Raw genomic sequence first — 20,555 nt, forward strand, 5'->3', positions numbered from 1 at the left:
TATAGTTTTAGGATTATATATGATTTAGGATGCAAGCTGGGATTGGCTCCAGCCCCCCTGCGACCCTGAATACAGGATAAGCGGTAGACGATGGATGGATGGATGGATTTAGGATGCAGTCGAGATAACCAATACTGCTTTAGTTTTATAACTAACTACTGTAATAATGATCAGTTATAAATTAGATCCTCTGATATTGGCTGATTTTGATGAGTAAAAAAAATACATGGAAGTGTCACTGTTTTCAACTTGCTCAGATATTGCTTAATTTCTTATTGATCAACATACTGCTACCAATATAACTGTAATTTGGTTTCTATGGTGATGTATCACATGTCATAAATGGAAGTGTAAGGATGTAAACTGAGAGCTGCCTTTTTATGAAATAAAATAATGATCAGTGTTTTCATGTCTTGTGTTTCAGACACATTGAAGTTAGATTTTTAATTCCATCCATCCATTTTCTACCACTTATCCTGTATTTAGGGTCACGGGGGGCTGGAGCCAATCCCAGCTGTCATTGGGGCGAAGGCAGGTTACACCCTGGACAGGACGCCAGTCTATTGCATGTAGAGACAAACAACCATTCACACTCACATTCTCACCTACGGGCAATTTTAGAGTCATCAATTAACCTATCCCCATCCTGCATGTCTTTGTACTGTGGGAGGAAGCCGGAGAGAACCCACGCTTACACGGGGAGAACATGCAAACTCCACACAGAAGGAACCCGGCCGACGCGGGAATCGAACCCAGGACCCTCTTGCTGTGAGGCGAGAGTGCTACCCACTACACCACCGTGCAGCCCTCAGATTTTGAATTTGTACTTGAATTGTTAGTTGAATGTTAAGAAGAATACTAGTGCTTGGCGTGGGATGATATGAAAATGTAATGTTATGATATCCTGGTCAAAATAATCATCACAATATTCTTAAACCGGTTAGAAAGGCACTGAAACACATCGGAATCACTACATTTTATGAAGAAACATTTTTATTGTGTCGCTGGCAAGTCTTAAATGAGATCCCACTGAGCAAATTGACGTTTAAAACAGATGTATATTGGATGTCCATTTGTTGGTAGACGTCCAGTTTAAATTCTGCTCAGTTGGGGTAGAAAGGTGAAAGTTTAGTAAACGTTTGTTTTTCAACACATCATGCATTTTTAATTGTGTTTAAAACATGGTTTGAATCTGGGATAAACGTAGCCTATTAAACCTTGTCTATGAACTAAAGCTCAAAAAAGACATCATGCTAGTGGGAAGGTCGTACATCACAAGGTCTCCCTGCATGAATACATTATAAAAAGCAGACATTTATTTTGGTATCCAAAAATGGTCTCTTCCTTCACTGGTTGAAGAAATTCAAGATGGCAATGATGAACATGCTGAACTGAAGGCTTCAAAACCGTAGTCCACGAACCAACAGGTGACCATTCTTATATGATCGGATTTGTCACTGGAAGCTGCTTTCTTGAGTTTCTCCTGTCCTGTTGAATAATACGTCAGAGCCAGTACGTTGCAGTTCCCTTTTAACAGTGCATTTATTGATAAATCGTTACATCAACGGACACACACACACACACACACACACACACACACACACACACACACACACACACACACACACACACACACACACACACACACACACACACACACACACACACACACACACACACACACACACACACACACACACACACACACACACGGCTACAATGAAATGTTCCAGTTGAGAAGGAGGGGATCCTTACAGCTCATTACATCCAGTCAGTGTTGTCAAATACACAGCAGCATGGTGACGTTTATCATCGCCCACCTTCACCTTCTGATTCCAGCATGTTGGCAATGAAAAGTCACTTTCCTCACGTTTCTTTCCAGCTTAGTGTAGCTGTAGAAGCCACACATTCTCACTCTAGTGTGTCAAATAATGCATGGTCAGAGCTCCGAGGCTCTGACTCTACATTGCCCTCTACTGTCACTTTAGAACGTGTCAACCACAGCATGTCAATGCACGCTCCTTACATGGATAGTCTTTTCAAAATAAACCTCTGTCTTCAAGGGAAGTTAGGTTTAGGCAGCAAAACCACTCTGGTTTAGGAAAAGAATGAAGTTGATGATAAAGTCCCAGTGACACGGAAGTTAAAGCTTCGGTTTCTGTACAGCAACTATAGACGCTAATGGTGTTACCCACATGACCTTATGTCGGTTAAAATATGGAGAGTAGTCAATGGCAAGAGACAAATAATCTATGAATTGTACTATGATATACAAATAAGTCAATTTAAATTTGTCGTACCATCATCTCTGTATGTCACAGACATTGTTAGCCTGGCGTTCTAGCTAGCGAGCTAACTTAGCTACGTTCCATCACTAATTCATGGTACAATTCAAACAGGATGAAAATGTTTTTTCCAAAATAAGGTCCCATGATGGTCCCCCGGGAAGGGGCGGAGCTTAGCCTCTCTATTCCCCAGTGAAACGGGACATTTGAGCTGTGTCCAGTTACAAGACAAATTTAAATCAAATCCTTCACATCTAATTGGACCACTAAAAAGTGGGCAGGCTTTCAACCTAACGCTCCACACACAACGTATGTAACCATGCATCGTATTTTGTTTTACAGGAAGGAAAGATGACTAGATTTTGATTTTGTTCACGTGAACCACATGACCGAGAATGTGACCGTAAAGGATTAAAAAGGCTTTTATTGTTTCAGCTCGACTTTAACTTGACTACCAACTCCCAGGAGCGTGGTCGACGTTAACTTGACCGACTCATGACTCGCAACTCACACGGGACACTAACAGCGCTCTCCTGGACTTCCACAGTTTGTTTGTCCCCCTTTTGATTTGTTTGTATGAATGTTAACTGTAAACATGACTTGAGCTGAAATGAAAAATGCCTTTTTAAGATCACACCCTGGTCATGTTGGTCACCTGTTTAAGATATCTTTATATTTTCACATCAAAATCTGATATATTTTTCTTCTTAAAGACATCAACCGTCATGTGTGTTACTCTGCTAGCAAGTGTCTGGAATACAGTCTCATGTTAAGACAGCTTTACATTACAACGTGCTTAATAGGTCCATACACTGTGTGGTTGGTTGACATCCACAGACTGTGTACAGACCATGTGTTTAAATCTCATCTTCATCCAAATGGGAATGTCAAAAGTTCACCTGAAAGGACACACATTCTTAAATATATAAATAAATGACACAAATGGACAAATGTTATTCCATCAACGTGGATGTAGAATGACGACAGAGCACACATAAAATAAAGAGCTTTAAAAAACATACATTTGTTCAGATTTTGTTCTTGTTGCTTCTTTTTCCTGGTTCATGAAATCTCCATTCAGACGGTAAATCTGTCACATATTTTTTTCCATCACCTCCATCATGGCTGGGAGTTTAAAAAGGCTATATTTTCAGCTGCTTATCTAAACACTAATGCCTAGTGGCTGCTCTGAGTTTGGAGAAGGAAAAGTTACAAAGGAAGAAAATGAAAGTGCAACGGAAGAAGAGATTTCATCAAAGTTCATGTCACAGAAGAAACCCTGTTGTCTTCCCAGTGTTGAGACTACACAATAGAACATTTGAGGTTGTCCTGAGCAGCAACTCTCCAGCTTGATTCCCTTCTTCCGTTCAGCAATAAAGCTTCTTCAAATGGGATGATGGAGGGCTGATTCAGGGTCCACACATGAAAACCCCCAACACACAGGTAACACTCCTCTACATGGACAAATAAGCCGCTTCTAAAGGAATCCTTACAGGGTTATAGTACCTTACTAGTGGCCCCTCACACCTAACTGGGTCCAGACTATCAAATGGAGAAGTTTGATCTTAAGGAAGGCATCTACTTCTTCTGTGTCTAAAGTTCAAATGCCAGACGGCCTACAAAGAAAATACCTGGGTGGACTAACTTTATGACTTGTATTAGGCTTGGGAGGTATCTGACGGGATAGTCAGTATATGACACTTTTTAAGGCAACAACAGATGGGACCATTGAGTCACCATCTTTCTAGAGGACCTCTGGTGGCGCATAACTACAATACATCACATGGGCATCATAGAAAGAGCAGCGTCTCTGTTTATTACGTTAATGTTGGAATGATGCTGCCGGATCTCTTACCACCGTGTATACCACACCACGCCCAAGCCCTGTTTTTACTTTGGCTTGAAGAGGAGACACGTTGGTTGATGATAAATATGGACACACGCTAAGGTTTTCCTCGGGAGTGGAGCCTCTCTGTTTCATGAGATTGTTTCCCTCCTCTCATTTTGACCGTAACTGAGCCGCCTACTATTGAAGCATCCACATTCTAAAAAAAACAAACAGCCTTTTGGCCTTCAGCAACAAAACAATGACCTTTAAAAACATGTAAAATCAAATATCTTTTGAACAGCCAGTACAGTAATTCACTGTGACTCCCTTTAGACGAGACAAACTACAGTTTGAAAACAAGAGATAAACTGCCGTTCTGTCCGTAGCCATCTTTAGCTTGTTTCCCCTCCTGGTGTTTGAATAAATATTTCTTCTTTTACCTTCCAGCCAGGCGGCAGAAGTTCCCTTTTTCCAGTCAGACAGTAGTAAAGACAGCCTCGTTCGAGTCCGGGTCCTTGGCTTCGTCCCCACTGCTGGACGAGCAGCTGCTTAGACCGGCCACGCCCGACTCCCGATCGCTGCAGTTGGCGAGGTCACTCTGGAGGTGGGGGTGCGGCGCTCGAAGAAGGCCGAGGCTGGGGTCCTTGGTCCGAGTTTTCTGGTTGGCTGGTTCAGAGGAGAGGGCAGAACCGTTGTCCTGTGCAGGGTTGCTGATTGGGTCTGTGTACGTGGTGGGCGGGTCCGGCCCACAGTGCGTCGGCCGCAGGTGGCTAGTCCTCCTTCTCGGAACCGTGATCTTCTCCCACGTGATTGGCTGCCCTGTCAGGGCCGCTATCTTCTGCAAAGCAGAGCATGACGAGGCGTGCACTTTCATTAATGAAAGAGGTTTTCTGGTGAGTACTTGTATTTCAGGTTACTACTAGAACATGTTTACATTGACTCTGGGACACTTTTTTACATTAATAAAAAACTCTAAACACACTGAAGGAAAGGAAAAAAGCAGAGAAGCATAGTAGGACCTCTTTAAAGAGTCCTTCCATTCATTCCTCAACAGACTCCCAGTGTGAATATAAACTATTACTACCCAAACTGTGTGAGTGTGAATGTTTTTGGAAGGTTCACCTCAGTGGGTGAATGCTGCCTTGTGTTGAAAAGTGCTCCATAAATCAATCCATTTCAGATTTGGGCAAAATGGGAAGAACTACGTGAGTTGGACTTTCTGTATTAAATCTCTTATTTGAACAAATAGTCAGATTTTGTTCTGAGTTCTGGATGTTGAATTAGGGTTATGGTGGTGTCTGTGTGTTGTATGCCTTGTCTGGAGCCCAGGGGGTGGTGGTGGGCGGCTCCTCCTGGCGGTACCTCCTGGTGATTGGCTAGCTCCTCCTCCAGCTGCTGGGAGTCCTCCCTCACAGCAGACAGGAAGTCAACAGGGGACTGGCAGGGAAGCGTTGATTTCTCCATGCGGTTATAAAGACCCTTCCACATTCTGGACACAAAAATCAGAAGATTAAATTCAAGATAATATACATGTTAGAAAGAAAATACATAGAACTGTAACATTTTCTATGGTCAAATGACATGACTCAAGACAAATTTGAATCTTCACAAAAATGATGTAGCAGTAGATATTCATCATACACTGTCGGTCCTACCCGGTCGTTGCATCATTGCATTAGAAGCGGAGAAAATGACATAAATTCACCTGCAAGTAACATCAGAAACATTTCAACGTGGTGGGTGGAGTGAAGGTCTGTACCTTTTACAAACAGGCTCCATAGTGAACGACACATTCAGTGTTTACTTTTGGGCATTTTGCCTTTTATTGAGAGTGAGAGTGAAAGGAGGAGAGAGATGGGGATGACATTGCAGAAGCTGGGCTGCTGCTGTGAGGACTAGTCTCAGTATGCTGGGCACCACTCTGAGCTGTACTGGAGTCAGTGTTTTTATCAGAGAATATTCACTTTAAACAGATCCTCCTTGTTCTCTGTGAAGTTTACAGGAAGTGATGTCATGTATCCCTGGTGTGTTTGATGTTGACGGAGCCATTTCAAAAATTACCTTTTATATAGTATACTATACTGATTGTCAGCAAACGGCAAAAGTCAGCTTTAAAAGTGAGGTATTTTCATTTGTAATAAGTGCTGTGTGGTGGATCTAATTCATGCTGACGTGAAGAAGGGTTCATGTGAATTTAGAGAAGGAACTGAGAATGAATGTATGGAATATTCACTGATAAATATTGAAATGCATTTTGACTGTGAAGTGTTACATTTGAGAACAGAGTTTGGTGGGGCGATGAGGTGGTAGTATAAGCGTTCAATACATTTGTTTTATGTTGCCAACAGTTTTAAATTCAAGGTATCAGTATGAAAATGATCCCCAGCCCTACAACAATACATTCAGCTTGAATTTCCTTCGCTTGCATTTCCTTCTGGATCAATGAAGTATCTATCTATCCATCTATCCATCCATCCATCCATCTATCTATCTATCTAGCTGTCTGTGGCAGAAACACATCTGGGGGTGTCAGTGTGTGTGTTTGCTGCAGCCGCTCACTTGAAGCAGTAGGGGGTGGTGTTGGGTCTCAGGACGCCCTGACTCTGGCTCAGCTCCGCCTTGTACAGAGGGTTGGTGTACTGGCCTCGGTCCTTCCACAGCTGAGGCCAAACAGAGTGACTCCGCTCATGAAGCCTGTAAAGACACACACACACACACACACCATGATGCTGCACTGAGGGAAAACAACGTACATCTGTTTTCTATAGCTTTTTAATGGATGGATGAAATAATCTAGCCTACATTTTAGGTGATTTCTGTCACAAACGAGACATCTCCACATGATAAATAGCTCAAAGTTACTCAAAATCTTCTCAAATTCAATAATCAATCATCTAAATCATCTAAATCTGGGGATGAATCTAGATCTTCAAGATCCCCTCGGTAATGTCTTTGTTAATAAATATTCAGCCAAAATCACAGTAAGGGTAAGTGCCCCGGAACTTAACTCAGGACACAAAAATGAATGAGGATATCACTTTTTAAATAATTCCTATAATAACCCTGACTAATAATATATAGGAAGACTGCAACTCTGGCGGGACATTCATTTCTAAAGATGGTCTTTGTTATAAGTGAACATACTGTAAAAACGTTTGGGGTTAAAAGTATGTATAACATGTCTTTGTATTGTTACTTACTTTTTCTAATACCAACAGTGGCGTGCACAGGTAGACACTAGGTGGTGCTAAAGCACCTGCCCTCTGGACCAAGCAAGTGTCCTTTTGAAAGTTCGGGTTTTTTTTTTTTTGGGCCCATGCTTATCATCTATAAGTGCTCGTCGATTAAAAGCTTGTGATAATAATGCCCCAATTATTATTCCCTCCATACCCCACCCACACATACTCAATGTCAATGTGAACGCGCAGAGCGGACACAAACGGAGGCGCGTTGTAGAAGCAGACAGTGCACAGCTGCAGCCCAAACACACCTCCTCCCCTGCCCACCAGCCGAGTGTGTTGTTTGCCCCCTAAGCCACAGTTGCCAAGCTGTAACTTGCATTTATTTGTCTCTGTTGTGAAGTAGCCTGTCTCACCTGCACAAGCTAGACGCTACCCCAAAATCAATAATAGATATGACGTGATGATGACCACCGGTAGAGTCATTGGTATCCTACAGCATGTGAATCTATCAGTATACTGTTAGATTTTAGGACTAGATGAAACAATCCCCTGTTACGACAAGATAAAAAACCTGAGATGCGAGTGGTGACGATACATCCATCAAGTGGTTTCAGCGCTGTGATGGTGACGGGTCTGATTGAGTTAGATGGGGTGGGGGGGTGGGGTTGGCAGCTTCATTGGGGTCATCAGGTGGGCACCATCCTTCCCTGGTGTTTCAATGATAGGCCCACGACACCTCCAGAGGGCTGATTGGCAACTCCTGGCGTCCCAGGAGTGTTCCCCTATGCTTTCGAACCCCTATGTTCTGCAGGTGTTAGTAGTGCCCCAGGTGGTGTCTTGCCTCTTCACTCACTTCACTTTCCGGTCACCAGGGTAGGAGCTGTTTGGGCAACACATGGGTCGCGGGATTCCGCACTTTAGAGCACTTGAACGCCTCTGTCAGGCTGGAAACAGGAAGCTCTAGAATGCCTCTTCCATACAGTCCGATGTTACTAAAACATTTAGGGAGTTTAGGGAGCTCCCAGCCACTTCCTGGCAAAGGAGCTGACCAATCTCTCCAGTTTCTCTATCTTTGAGATTGGGACCTCATAGATAAATGGTAAATGGCCTCATTTATATAGCGCTTTTGTCCAAAGCACTTTACAGGAATGACTGACATTCACCCATTCATTCACACATTCACACACCGATGGCGGAGTCAACCACGCAGGGCGACAGCCAGCTCGTAAGGGGGGAGCAATTAGGGAGAGGTGTCTTGCTCAGGGACACCAGGCACTCAGCTAGGAGGAGCCGGGGATTGATCCCCCCCATTGAAACCCCCCTCTTAGATGGTAAGAGGCCACATCAGCCTGGGTAGTAGCCCAAACTGAAGGAGCCACATCTTCAGCCTGCCAGGGAGAATGGTCTTGTGGATACTCTCAAGGCCACATATGGTGTCCTGCCTGAGCTGGTCCACTTGCTCTGTGTCCTTGAGGGTGGCATGGTACCAACGTCCAAGGCTCTTGACTGGCTTCTCTGACACTGTTGATATAGACTCCTTGCCTATGTAAAACCGATATTCCGACAGCATCCCCTTAACGACCGAAATTCTCCTGGACTTGCTCGGCTTTATTTCCATCTGGGACCACTGGATGTTCTCCTGCAGCTTGTTCAGCAGCCGCCTGGCACACGCCTTGGTTGTGGTAAGGATGGTCATATCGTCCATATAGGCTCTGATGGGAGGGAGACGAAGACCAGATTTGAGTCTCTGACCTCCTACCACCCACCGTGATGCCTGGATGATGACCTCCATAGCCATCGTGAAAGCTAGAGGTGAGATGGTGCATCCTGCCATTATTCCTATTTCCAGTCGTTGCCATGCTGTGGTATACTCGCCAGTTGTTACGCATAGCTGTAGGTCTTGGAAGTAGGTTCTCACGAGGCCGGTGATTGATTCTGGGACGCTGAAATAGTGGAATGCCGTCCAGAGGAGATTGTGCGGAACTGACCCAAAGGCATTCGCGAGGTCCAGGAACACAACTTGGAGATCTGTTCCATCCTTTTTGGCTGCTTGGATCTGATTCCATATCATGTTTTTGTGCTCCAAGCAACCAGAGAAGCCTGGAATCACTGCTTTCTGCACTGTGGTATCAATGTAGTGGTTCTTTTCCAGGTAGACTGCCAGCCTGTGAGCCACTACACTGAAGAAGATTTTGCCTTCAACATTGAGGAGGCTGATTTGGCGAAACTGGCTGATGTCCACGGAGTCCTTTTCCTTGGGGATTAAGATGCCTCCTGCCCTCTGCCATGCAGTTGGAATTGCTTGTTTCTGCCACACCACCTTCATCAACCTCCATAGAAAGCATAGTACCTCTGGTGTGTTCTTATAGAGCCGATATGGGACTCCACTGGGCCCAGGGTAGGATGCAGCTTTTGCCCGACGTACAATTCTCTCCACAACTCTCAGCTCTCCTCAAGGTTGACAGTCGGTTCTTGATTTCTGCCTGTAGCAGGTTAATTCCCTACTTCTCCTTCTCTGGAGATTTTTTTTCTCCATTGTTTTTTTAGCTGCCTTCTTTCCTTGACTAACCATTCAATCTCCTGCTGTCTCCTGGACTTCATCGGGCTGGATAATGTCTTCTTCCTCCTTTCTGCAGTTCCAAAGCGCTCTGCACCATAGTTGTAAATCAGGTCTCCCATTCTCTCCAGCTTCTTAACTGCAGTTCCCCTCAGTTGTCCCAGGAGGTTACTGATGTCTGTGTCAATCGTCTCCCACTCCTTTTTCTCACAGGATTTTGGCCACCTGATTTGTGGTTTCCGCCCTTGGATCTTGTTCTTGGTTGCAGGCTGTGGCAGGTTGGCAGGTTAGGCTTGTTACTCCACCTGCTTCGTAAGAAGTAGTGGTCAATGCGAGTTCCCTGTTGCTCTGACATCAAGCACTTTTTCAAGCCTTGGTGTCTTCTCAGGCCTGCATAGGATGTTACTTTAGTCCAGCCACATCTACAACTCTGGAGCTCAATTCCTGGAGTAGGTGTTGTCAACTCAGGTATCTTGTTGATCATCATTCTCATTGTCTGTGTCGTTCCTGGGTCAGTAGCTGTGTAATCTGTTGGTGAGTCATCATCCTCCCCCGCTCTCGCTGACTCAGGGCGTGTTTTCTTCCTTGAACTTTTCATAGCCAGAGATGGGTGGGACTTGTACACTCATAGTGCCAGGTCCCTCCTGCCACAGGGAGCTAGCCTGAGGCAGGCCCGTTGGGGTCTTTCCCTCCTGTCAGCTGTCTTTCCAGGCGGTCACCAGGTCTTTCCCTGGATGCCAGCTGCTCTCTTCACAGCAGTCACTGGGTGGATCCAGAAGATAAGTTAGATTTTAGGACTAGATGAAACATTCCCGTTACAACAAGATAAAAAACCTGAGATGTGAGTGGTGACGATACATCCATCAAGTGGTTTCAGCGCTGTGATGGTGACGGGTCTGATCGAGTTAGATGGGGTGGGGGGGTGGGGTTGGCAGCTTCATTGGGGTCATCAGGTGGGCACCATCCTTCCCTGGTGTTTCAATGATAGGCCCACGACACCTCCAGAGGGCTGATTGGCAACACCTGGCGTCCCAGGAGTGCCCCCCTCTGCTTTCGAACCCCTATGTTCTGGGGGTGGGGTTGGCAGCTTCATTGGGGTCATCAGGTACTTAAGATGAATATGTAGTAGGCTATTGTGTAGGTTTACATTAGGCTACATAATTAACTCTTGCAGTAATTTATTTGCTAAATGACAAACAGGCAATTGCCTGCAGAAAAAGTAGCCCTGTGCCTTGTTGAAATATAACCAAACAGTCTTATTCATATTGTTGGTCTCTTTTTATTTACAAATTGCAGCATAATGCCGAGAAAGGAGAGGATAAGAAGGGGAAAAGAAAGGGAGCTACAGCAGGCAGCCCAGGGGAGAAGCTCTCTGGGAAATAAAACGATAGTGATTGACTGATCAGTGCTATAGTGTGAAACTTTACCAGTTCAAAGGTCAAGTAATTTTATTAAGATATTGACATTAATAAATATGCAATTACATTCAACATGTGCCTGTAATGTTTATTTATTTTTTAAAACTCACACTGCTATAATAAGGCAGCTGTCAGTTCTACATGCTGCATAAAGTGCCCTTACTTTTCACTGAGCACCTGACCCCCAAAAAATGTCTGTGCACGCCACTGAATACCAATATTATTTGTGAATGTGAAGCGGTGTGAGACTAACTGTCAAGGAACTAATAATACATGTTCAAAAAGATAAATAATAATAATACTAACATGATAAAACACAATAGCAAATTAAATGATACTACATGTACCATTTGGAGAGGGACATTTGTAAAAGCTATGCTGTGCTCATTTCTGAAATGAGCAGCAAATATTCTTGGATGTAAACAGAAGTATAATGGTGTCAACATTTGGAGGTTGTTAATGACTGAGTTTAGCAGAAAGCACCCAGAAATGTGGAAGTAATGGTGTCTAGTTTTCCAATTTCCAAGGCTGAACCAGGATAAAAAAGGATGTTTGACTGAATGTGTGTGTGTATATACATTTACACACACATATACATTGTATATACATTTACACACACACACACACACACACACACACACACACACACACACACACACACACACACACACACACACACACACACACACACACACACACACACACACACACACACACACACACACACACACACACACACACACACACAGTATATAGGCACTCTGTAAGTCCTACCTCATATCCCTACGTTCCTTCTGGCAGTTCCCCAGGAAGGTCCCGTACTGACAGGAGTAGATGTGTGTGTGAATGGCGATGAGGAAGCTCTCGTTGAACTCAAAGGCACATGGGAACTGCTCGGACAGCTGCCACACACTCTCCAGAAACTGATCGATGACAGGAGACACCTCTTTAGCATCTCCGTCCAGGTGGGCGTACCTGCAGGCACACAGCTCCGCCTTAACGTCCAGCACACCGCTTACTCTTCAATAATCAATTACTCATCCCGTTCTGAACAAGACAAGACACACGCCAGTGCTGTATGGTCCAACAAAACAATGATAATGACCCCTGAGAGAAAATATATGTTGAAATACAGTATATATGTGTGTACATATGTGTGTGTGTTCCTCCATTCTATTATTAAAAGGAATGCATTATGTAATGAATGTATTGATTAAATAACAATAAGGAAATAGCAGTAATCAGGGTGTCAAAGATGTGGTTGCTCAAATTTCACATGAAATAATAGTAGCATGACGACTCAGTACAACTGATAACTTCTGGTAGATTTCAGGTATTTTAAATATTACTTTTGGGCTTTTGTCAAATAAAGTTTGACCAAAGTGATCCAATTTCCCTAGTTATTAAATTAATGTTGTAGATACAAATAATTATACATAGCTTTCACCAAACTGATCAAAGACCGACCAAACAAAACAACGCTGTTTTACTGGCTAAGACCTTCATTTTCTATGTATATATAGTTATTATTTAAGAATAACTAAGAGATACTAAACGACTAGAAGAGAAATCGTGATAACCAATCACCTCTCAAATAGAGGCATTAAACATTAAAGCAACACTTAAGAACTTTTCCTCTTCGGTCCCCCTACAGGTTGGAAGAGAATTGTCCATTACTGCCGTCGTAAATAATTTAGCCTACCGCAGCCTACCATCGCACACACGTTATTTGTTTGTATGCAGAACCGGCTCTGGAAACGATGAACGATTTGAACGATGTCCAGTGACAAGGTAGAGTAGCTAACGCCTTAGCTAAGATTAGCTAACATGAGCCATAGCGATAGTTACATATATATTAGCACAATAGCTAATGCCTTAGCTAACATGAGCCAATAAAATAATCGACGATATATTGTACACAGATGCACACTGTTGGAAAAAAAATGATGACCGGTATTATTTACAAGTCCAGCAGCAACAAAGCCAAGTCACCATCCGTCTTGCATTTTGTAGCCTCCTTCTGCTCTTGCCAACGAGTGTGAGCTGGTCCGATATTCACTCGAGCTCATTCTTTGTCATGCTTCAGTTTTCTTTTCTTCGCCTCATCGGACATTATACTCCTCCTTTTCTTTGCAGGCTCTGCCATGACGCCAATTTAAAAACTACCTAGCTGCAAGGTATCTTCCACGCACCTGCCGGGTGTTCTCCCACTGATCTCTATGCAGAGCCTCCACCTACCGGCTTTTGTAACGCTTGCCGTAAAGCAGGTCAAATTCGTAGTCTCATTAGAACTACAAAACCGCTACCCGACGAGGCAAAGTTACATAGTGCGGTTACAGCTGATAGAGGGCTGCAGAGCGAATGCTGAAGTGCCGTTCACCCGGTTTTGAGGTGATGAACCACTGAAACTATTTTGGAAACATTATTTTAAGGCACTAAATACTCTTTAGTGTTGCTTTAAAATACTGGGAACGCTGAAATGAATGATCCATTCAAAACAGAAAGTCAGAGCACTAAAGTGGTGATTAGAACATGATGTTGTACTGAGTGTGGAGTTTAACATGTCAGAGCTGGAGAAGTAATTTCCACCTAAAAACATGTATCGTTTTCATTTTGTAACTTATGTTTCAATGTTTGCTGGCATATTTGTATTTCTCTATTTTAGGTATGGTATGTTGACATGTGTTGTATATCCATGATGTAAGCATCCTTTCCAGCTGACAGGACGGGAGGACAGACGATCACAGGGCTGAAACACGGAGACACACAACATCAGCTGTTCTCTGGGGATTTGAACCCTGTAGTCTCGTCCTGCTTGCCAGTTTGTCTCTGTACTCTGGTTCTAGCCTTCCAGCCTTTCCCCTTGTGTTACATTAGCCTGAACCTTTCACATTGGACCGGATCTGGCCTGATCTCTTTTGTACCGAACCCAGAATATCAAGAAAATACTTGTATTCTACAAGCATTCTTGTGTCGAGTCATACTTTGGAGGCATCCATCCATCCATTGTCTACCGCGTATCCTGTATTCAGGGTCTGCGGGGGGCTGGAGCCGATCCCAGCTGTCATTAGGCGAAGGCAGGGTACACCCTGGACAGGTCGCCAGTCCATCGCAGGGCTGACATGTAGAGACAGACAACCATTCACGCTCACATTCACACCTACGGGCAATTTAGCCCCATCCTGCATGTCTTTGGACTGTGGGAGGAAGCCGGAGAACCCGGAGAGAACCCACGCTTACATGGGGAGAACATGCAAACTCCACACAGAAGGAACCTGAACCTGACCCGGGAATCGAACCCAGGAACTTTGGAGGCATGTTTGTGCTAAACACCAACATGCAATCTCCACACACTCTGATCATCACACTAGCCAACTTTCTGTTCATCTATTGCCTGGAACTTATTTGTAGGATTGATTTTGACTCATTTGGTTGGCCGTCTTACAAAATAAAACAGCCATAATTATTGTAATGATGTTACTGACGCTGAAGTCAGTTACTGAAGTGTTTAAATCAGACGTCCACAAATACCTGTGGGAGAACTTGTGTCCAAAGGAGACCCAGTCTCTCTCTATCAGCACCTGGAAGTGAGGAGTGGAAGAGATGGACATATACAGGAGAGAGTACAGAGCAATAATAAGATGCATTGTTATGTTTGTGATTTCATTGCAATAAACAGACCATTTGGACATAAACATGACAGTGAAGTTCTTGTTTCTACATAGACATTCTCTGGTTTATACATTTATACACATGGAATAGCCAGGGTCTGGTCTTAGAATAAGAACAAGTCAGCAGTGTGTGTGTGTGTGTGTGTGTGCTACCATGAGTCCTTTGATGGTTCTGTAGTATGGGTCCAACAGTATGCTCGCTATAGAGCAGGCCTGGGCCGTCCTGTCCCAGCCATCTGAACAGTGTACCAACACACTGACACCTTCATCAGCCACTGCCTGAAGACAGAGGGAGCAGTTAAACACAACACATCCAATCTGGGGTAATATTCCTTTAGTCTCTAAAACATGAAATAATATAAGGGGTGGATCTGCAGCAGAGCAGCACCCTTACTAGCTCTGGATCCACCTAGATTCTGGTGTGAAGCTGCTAACAAGGTTAACCACTATAATCCTTCTGTTCCCACAACAATATACAGAGAAAAGGGTATTGTTGGGACCTCACCATCAGGACTACACAATGCGGCCTACAAGGACACCTTCACATGCGGTCAGAACAAAGGGACAAAGGGGATAATAAAAAACTACAACCGCCATTTTGGCTTAACTTCTCACCCAGGTGCGAAGTGCAACGTCACACAACTCGTGCCCTATTGGCTGACAACCACAGGTACCCCAGGGGGTCCCCGGGAGCAGCCTTGAGGTATAAAACCTGGCGCCGCCTTAAGAACTTTCTCTTCCATCCCAACACCACGTTGCAACAGGAGGTGAGCTCCTACACCGCAGCACACCGCTGCAACAGGAGACGAACTTTTAACGTCTGCAGCGTTTCCTTTGTCTTAGACCACAGTCTTTTCCCAACTCGCTGGACGAGCGACAGACTGTTTTCCCTCCTTTTCCTCGACTCGCCTTTTTCCTTTTTTTTTATGATTACGGATCCCGAGAAGATCGCCGCAGACGCGATTCTTTGTTTACCTGCAGAAGAGGAAACACAAACGGTTTCTTTATTCCAGCTACCAACGAGAAGGATAACTGCTACGCCCCGCTCTCGTCTGGACTCAACTGGTCGCGTCCCCCGCTGCCACCGAGGACTCGCGAACCACAGTCTGTCGCTCGTCCAGCGCGTCAAGAAGCATCGCCGCCGCACAAGACGGACTTACGCACATCGACAAAGTAAGAGGCTATCAGTCTGGGCAGAGACATAAGTTTGATAGTGTAGGATATGCTTGTAATTCTTGTTAACGTGTTTTAAGTTTTGATCACGGACCGCCGAGCCCGTTGCTTTCTGTGTTGTTGTATTTGAATGCTGATGTGCTGACGCCGCTGGGTGCACCCACGCCGCTGGGTTTCATTTCAACAGTGCGTGTCCAACCTCGGATACATTCACGAGCTCAGTAAGTGATCTACCATCAGTTAAAAGACCGGGGCCCCGCCGAACGAACGCCAGTTCATTCACGAGCTCCCGTGTGATGGTAATAGCTTACTGATCCTTTGTGTATTACGCACGCATTCTCTCTCTCTTTGTTCCGGCTAACACACATACACCGCCCCCACACGTATCCTACGCCAGCTGTTTCTGTCTCCGGACGCCAAGGAAATAGCTCCAACTGGTGGCTGTACCCGGCCATCTCTCGCTCTCTCTCCCTCTCTCGCTATTCTATCTGACCTCAGTGGCTCCGCCCCTGAACGCTGTGAGGAATAGCTCACTGATTTTAGTAAATCTTATTATATCATAACTAGCGGTCTCTTGTGCTTGTTGTGTATATGTCACTGGATAACAGCAGGTTGTGAAGGCTAGTGCTCGAATTTCATGCCCTTTTTAATTGTTAGATTGTTTTTATACTTCTATGCCAATGATCACGATGATTGGCATGTGAGTATAAAACCTTTATATTGAAACTGAATACAGTTTTAGGTTATCTTTTCCCTGATCCCAGGGTGGTGCCCCGTTTATTCATGATTATATCATGATAACATATTAAATATAATTATTAATATTGATAACCATATTGACATCAATAATTATCTGTTGATAACCAAATCTGCTCCTGCTACATCCCCAACAGTATATTTACAAATGGTAAACCATTGTGATTAATCGTGTGTGGCTTTCTACGTTTTTACACAGATTCTTTATAATATTTGTGGTTGCTGTGTGTGTGTCTGAGTGTGTCCGTGCACACACCCTCACTATGAAGAGCCCAGCATCAAGGATGGCTTTAATATGTTTGAGCCAACCAGAGTTCTCCAGACCAAACAGGAAGTCAGTCATGGACGGAGTTCTCATCTCACCCACTGCATGGAAAAGAGAGAGAGAGACATGGCAAATGTCTGTGTATTTACTGATAGCAGCTCTGTGTGATGACTTGAACTCAGCTGTTGCTTTCTCCATCTCTTCTGCATCTTTGTATAATTCCTTCTCACCGTCGATGATTTTCTGCTGGCTGCTTCTCATGACGTGAATGTTTTCGATGCCGATGAACTGCAGCTTGATATTGGTGTAGTGGTCCTCGTTCTCGTAGCCTTTACCTGCTGCACGATTTGCCATGGCATTCAGCTGTCACACACACACACACACACACACACACACACACACACACACACACACACACACACACACACACACACACACACACACACACACACACACACACACACACACACACACACACACACACACACACACACACACACACACACACACACACACACACACAATAGCACCTCTTTAGTCCATATGTTCAGCCTTTCTTTGATAACAGGCCGTGTACCACAGTCGCCAATCAGTTGTGTGACTTCCTACAAGACAATAGTTGATTTGTGGACTTGTTGGTTTGGTGTCCACCATAGCAGAGTGATGCTTCCTTTAGGGAATATTATTAGGAAACATAAACGTTCAGTGTTCTGCAAATAGCACCCACCTTGGGCCTGGTGTCCAGCACATAGATGTAGTCACTGCCAGGGTTGGACTTCATCACGACCTGCAGCATCATCTCATCCTCCTGACAGCGTCCACTGAAGCCAGACAGCGGCTGACTACACCGGCACACTGCTGCCTGGATGACAAGGAAACGTGATAATCATTATCACATGATGACACATTGAATTATATAATATTGTTTCCCTCAAAAAGGTCGAGAGTAGAAAAAGAAACATTTATTTTCAACACATTTTGATGATAGCCCTGCGATGGACTGGCAACCCGTCCAGGGTGTACCCTGCCTTTGCCCAATCGGCTCCAGCTCCCCCCCCTACAGTTTTTTTTCTGACTGCTAAACGACAGCGGGCACATCTGGAGTCACATGTGTAAAACTCTAGCCACAGTCTGCACAGCAGCAGTTCATGTGGACCAAACTCTAGTTCCTGTTTCATTAATGGAACACAATTATATAAACTCTCCACATTTCTCTCCTAAATTTAACCACAACCTGCACAACACTGTGGACTTACAGCACTTTGTTCAAATGTTAACACACCGCTGTCAAACTGTAAACCTCACATTCAACACAGGATGATTTCAGCAACCCGTCAAACACTGATGGTTGTAACTTCAGCTGAAGACTTCAGCAGGTGTCTGGTTGGTGGAGGGAGAAGAGTGGCAGGGAGACAGGTTGGTGGAGGGTTGTGCCCGCTGTTGTTTAACAATCAGAAAAACCTGAAAAAGGGTAAGTTAACTGTCCAATCTTCCAAACAAATATTCACATGGTTCTTCCTGTGTGTGTGTGCGTGTGTGTGTGTGTGTGTGTGTGTGTGTGTGAGAGTGTGTGAGTGTGTGTGAGTGTGTGTGAGTGTGTATGTGTGTCTGTATGTGTGTGAGTGAGTGTGTATGTGTGAGTGTGTGTGTGTGTGTGTGTGTGTGTGTGTGAGTGTGTGTGTATGTATGTGTGTATGAGTGTGTGTGTGTGTGTGAGTGTGCGTGAGTGTGTGTGTATATGTGTGTGTGAGTGTGTGTGTGTGTATGTGGTTGTGTGTGTGTGAGAGTGTGTGTGTGTGTGTGTGGTGTGTGTGTGGTGTGTGTGTGTGTGTGTGTGTGTGTGTGTGTGTGTGTGAGCGTGTGTGAGTGTGTGTGTCAGAGTGTGTGCGTGCGTGTGTGTCCATGACACTGACCAGTGTGTCCTGGTGGAAGTAGGACAGAACAGGGAAACGTCCTCGACTCCTGAACCGTGAGCTTCCCACGATGATGGCAGGTGTGACCGACTTTGGAACAAACAGCTGTGATGGGTAAGTATCACACACCTGGGAAATGACACAAACACACCATCACATCAGAGACTGTTCACACTGAACATGTTTCTGTGAGGAGATGCTGCAGACTCTGGTGCTTTCTGTCTGTGTGTGAAAGCAAATATGTGATTGTAGCATGATTTCACAAGTTCAACTAAAATAAATCCATCTGCTGATGGTGAAATCTTTTCAGCAAGTGATCTGATAGACTTCAGTCAGATCTATGAGTGTGGGTTATTTCCCCTGATTTATGAATCTGAAGCTGTTGTTGTTGTTGTATTGTGTTATTTGTGGGTTCATCAACACAGTAACACACCTCATGTGTGTCCACGTGTTCACACCAGTCATCTTGTCCAGTCTTGTCTCTACCATTATTCATCATACCATGCAGTCGATTTAACACTAATAATGCTGATAATCATGCATTCATCAAAAAACATAATATACACATTAGAAGCATTAAATTGCTGCATAAACGTCTGTCAGTCACCAGAAGTTCTTTCCACCACATTAGTCCTGATGATGCAGGATGACAACTGCCAAAACTGTCCAATCAGCGAGTCAGCTGCCATTATGGATGGGACAGTACAGGATGTTATCGCAGATCGCGATAAAACACACTCACAATACGTTAAACGTTTACATAATCATTATTATCGTGAATATGGTCACAACGAGTGACTTGAAAAAGCTGTCTACCTGCTACTATTGTAGTGGAAAATAGAGCCTGATTTAGAAAATGCAGGATACAGAAACATATGATTTCTTTATTTTTCTTGTATTTAAGCAGGGAAACCTTATTTGATTGTTTTTCAACAGAATGCCATTTTAAGAGTTTTAAGCATATTTTGATAATTATCAGGACAGAATCGTGAATAATTGTGACATCAAATTTCCATATTGTCCCATGCCTACCTGTCAGTCTATATAAGTTCCTGTTTAGTCTGCTGGATCGTTTGCAAAAAGTGTGAACAGGAACTGGAGCGGAAATGAGATTCCCCATTTGAAAATGTTTCCCCTTCGTCCGGACCAAACAACCCAACTCTCGGTGTGAAGGCGCTGCTTTGAGAGGGCTCATGTTAGAAACTCAGCTCGCTGCTGATCAGCACACTATGCTGAGGGGAGGCTTGTACTATCGTATCTATGACCTTGTGAATGGCCTGAACACAAGACGTATTCACTGCTTATAACTAGAGAACCTTAGGTATAACTTCACCTCAACTCCCTCCTGTTTTATGACACAAATACATTTAGGGCCCTAGTTTCGTAGACCAGGCGCAGTCAGCTTTCAGCGCACCTGCGCCGCGCCGACGGGGTGTGTCCGCCTGGACTTTGCAAGTTTCGTGCACCGCGCAGGCTCGCGCAGGCACACCTCCCGTCTCGCCCACCG

At 44.3% G+C, this 20,555-nt stretch overlaps 1 protein-coding gene across 3 annotated transcripts in view; it reads right to left on the reverse strand.

Moving 5' to 3' along the window:
• Positions 1–1,009: 1,009 nt before the first annotated feature.
• LOC311010464 (phosphatidylinositol-3-phosphate phosphatase MTMR7-like) overlaps positions 1,010–20,555 on the reverse strand; it is a 29,825-nt gene continuing 10,279 nt past the window's right edge. Inside the window, exons 5-14 of one of the 3 annotated variants that reach the window (XM_084004968.1) lie at positions 19,049–19,177; positions 17,863–17,997; positions 17,366–17,498; positions 17,127–17,236; positions 15,095–15,220; positions 14,802–14,851; positions 12,045–12,245; positions 6,673–6,807; positions 5,476–5,602; positions 1,010–4,951 (exon numbers count right to left, since the gene is read on the reverse strand). In XM_084004968.1, the coding sequence (XP_083861094.1) occupies positions 4,589–4,951; positions 5,476–5,602; positions 6,673–6,807; positions 12,045–12,245; positions 14,802–14,851; positions 15,095–15,220; positions 17,127–17,236; positions 17,366–17,498; positions 17,863–17,997; positions 19,049–19,177 (1,509 nt within the window). In that variant the 3' untranslated portion in view covers positions 1,010–4,588. Of the gene's footprint in view, positions 4,952–4,978; positions 5,603–6,672; positions 6,808–12,044; positions 12,246–14,801; positions 14,852–15,094; positions 15,221–17,126; positions 17,237–17,365; positions 17,499–17,862; positions 17,998–19,044; positions 19,178–20,555 lie in introns of those variants that run through there. The other 2 variants (XM_084004967.1, XM_084004969.1) reach the window with 2 other exon arrangements.

The sequence above is a fragment of the Eutrigla gurnardus genome, assembly GCF_963514095.1.
Source record: "Eutrigla gurnardus genome assembly, chromosome: 3".
NCBI classification, from domain to species: Eukaryota; Metazoa; Chordata; class Actinopteri; order Perciformes; family Triglidae; genus Eutrigla; species Eutrigla gurnardus.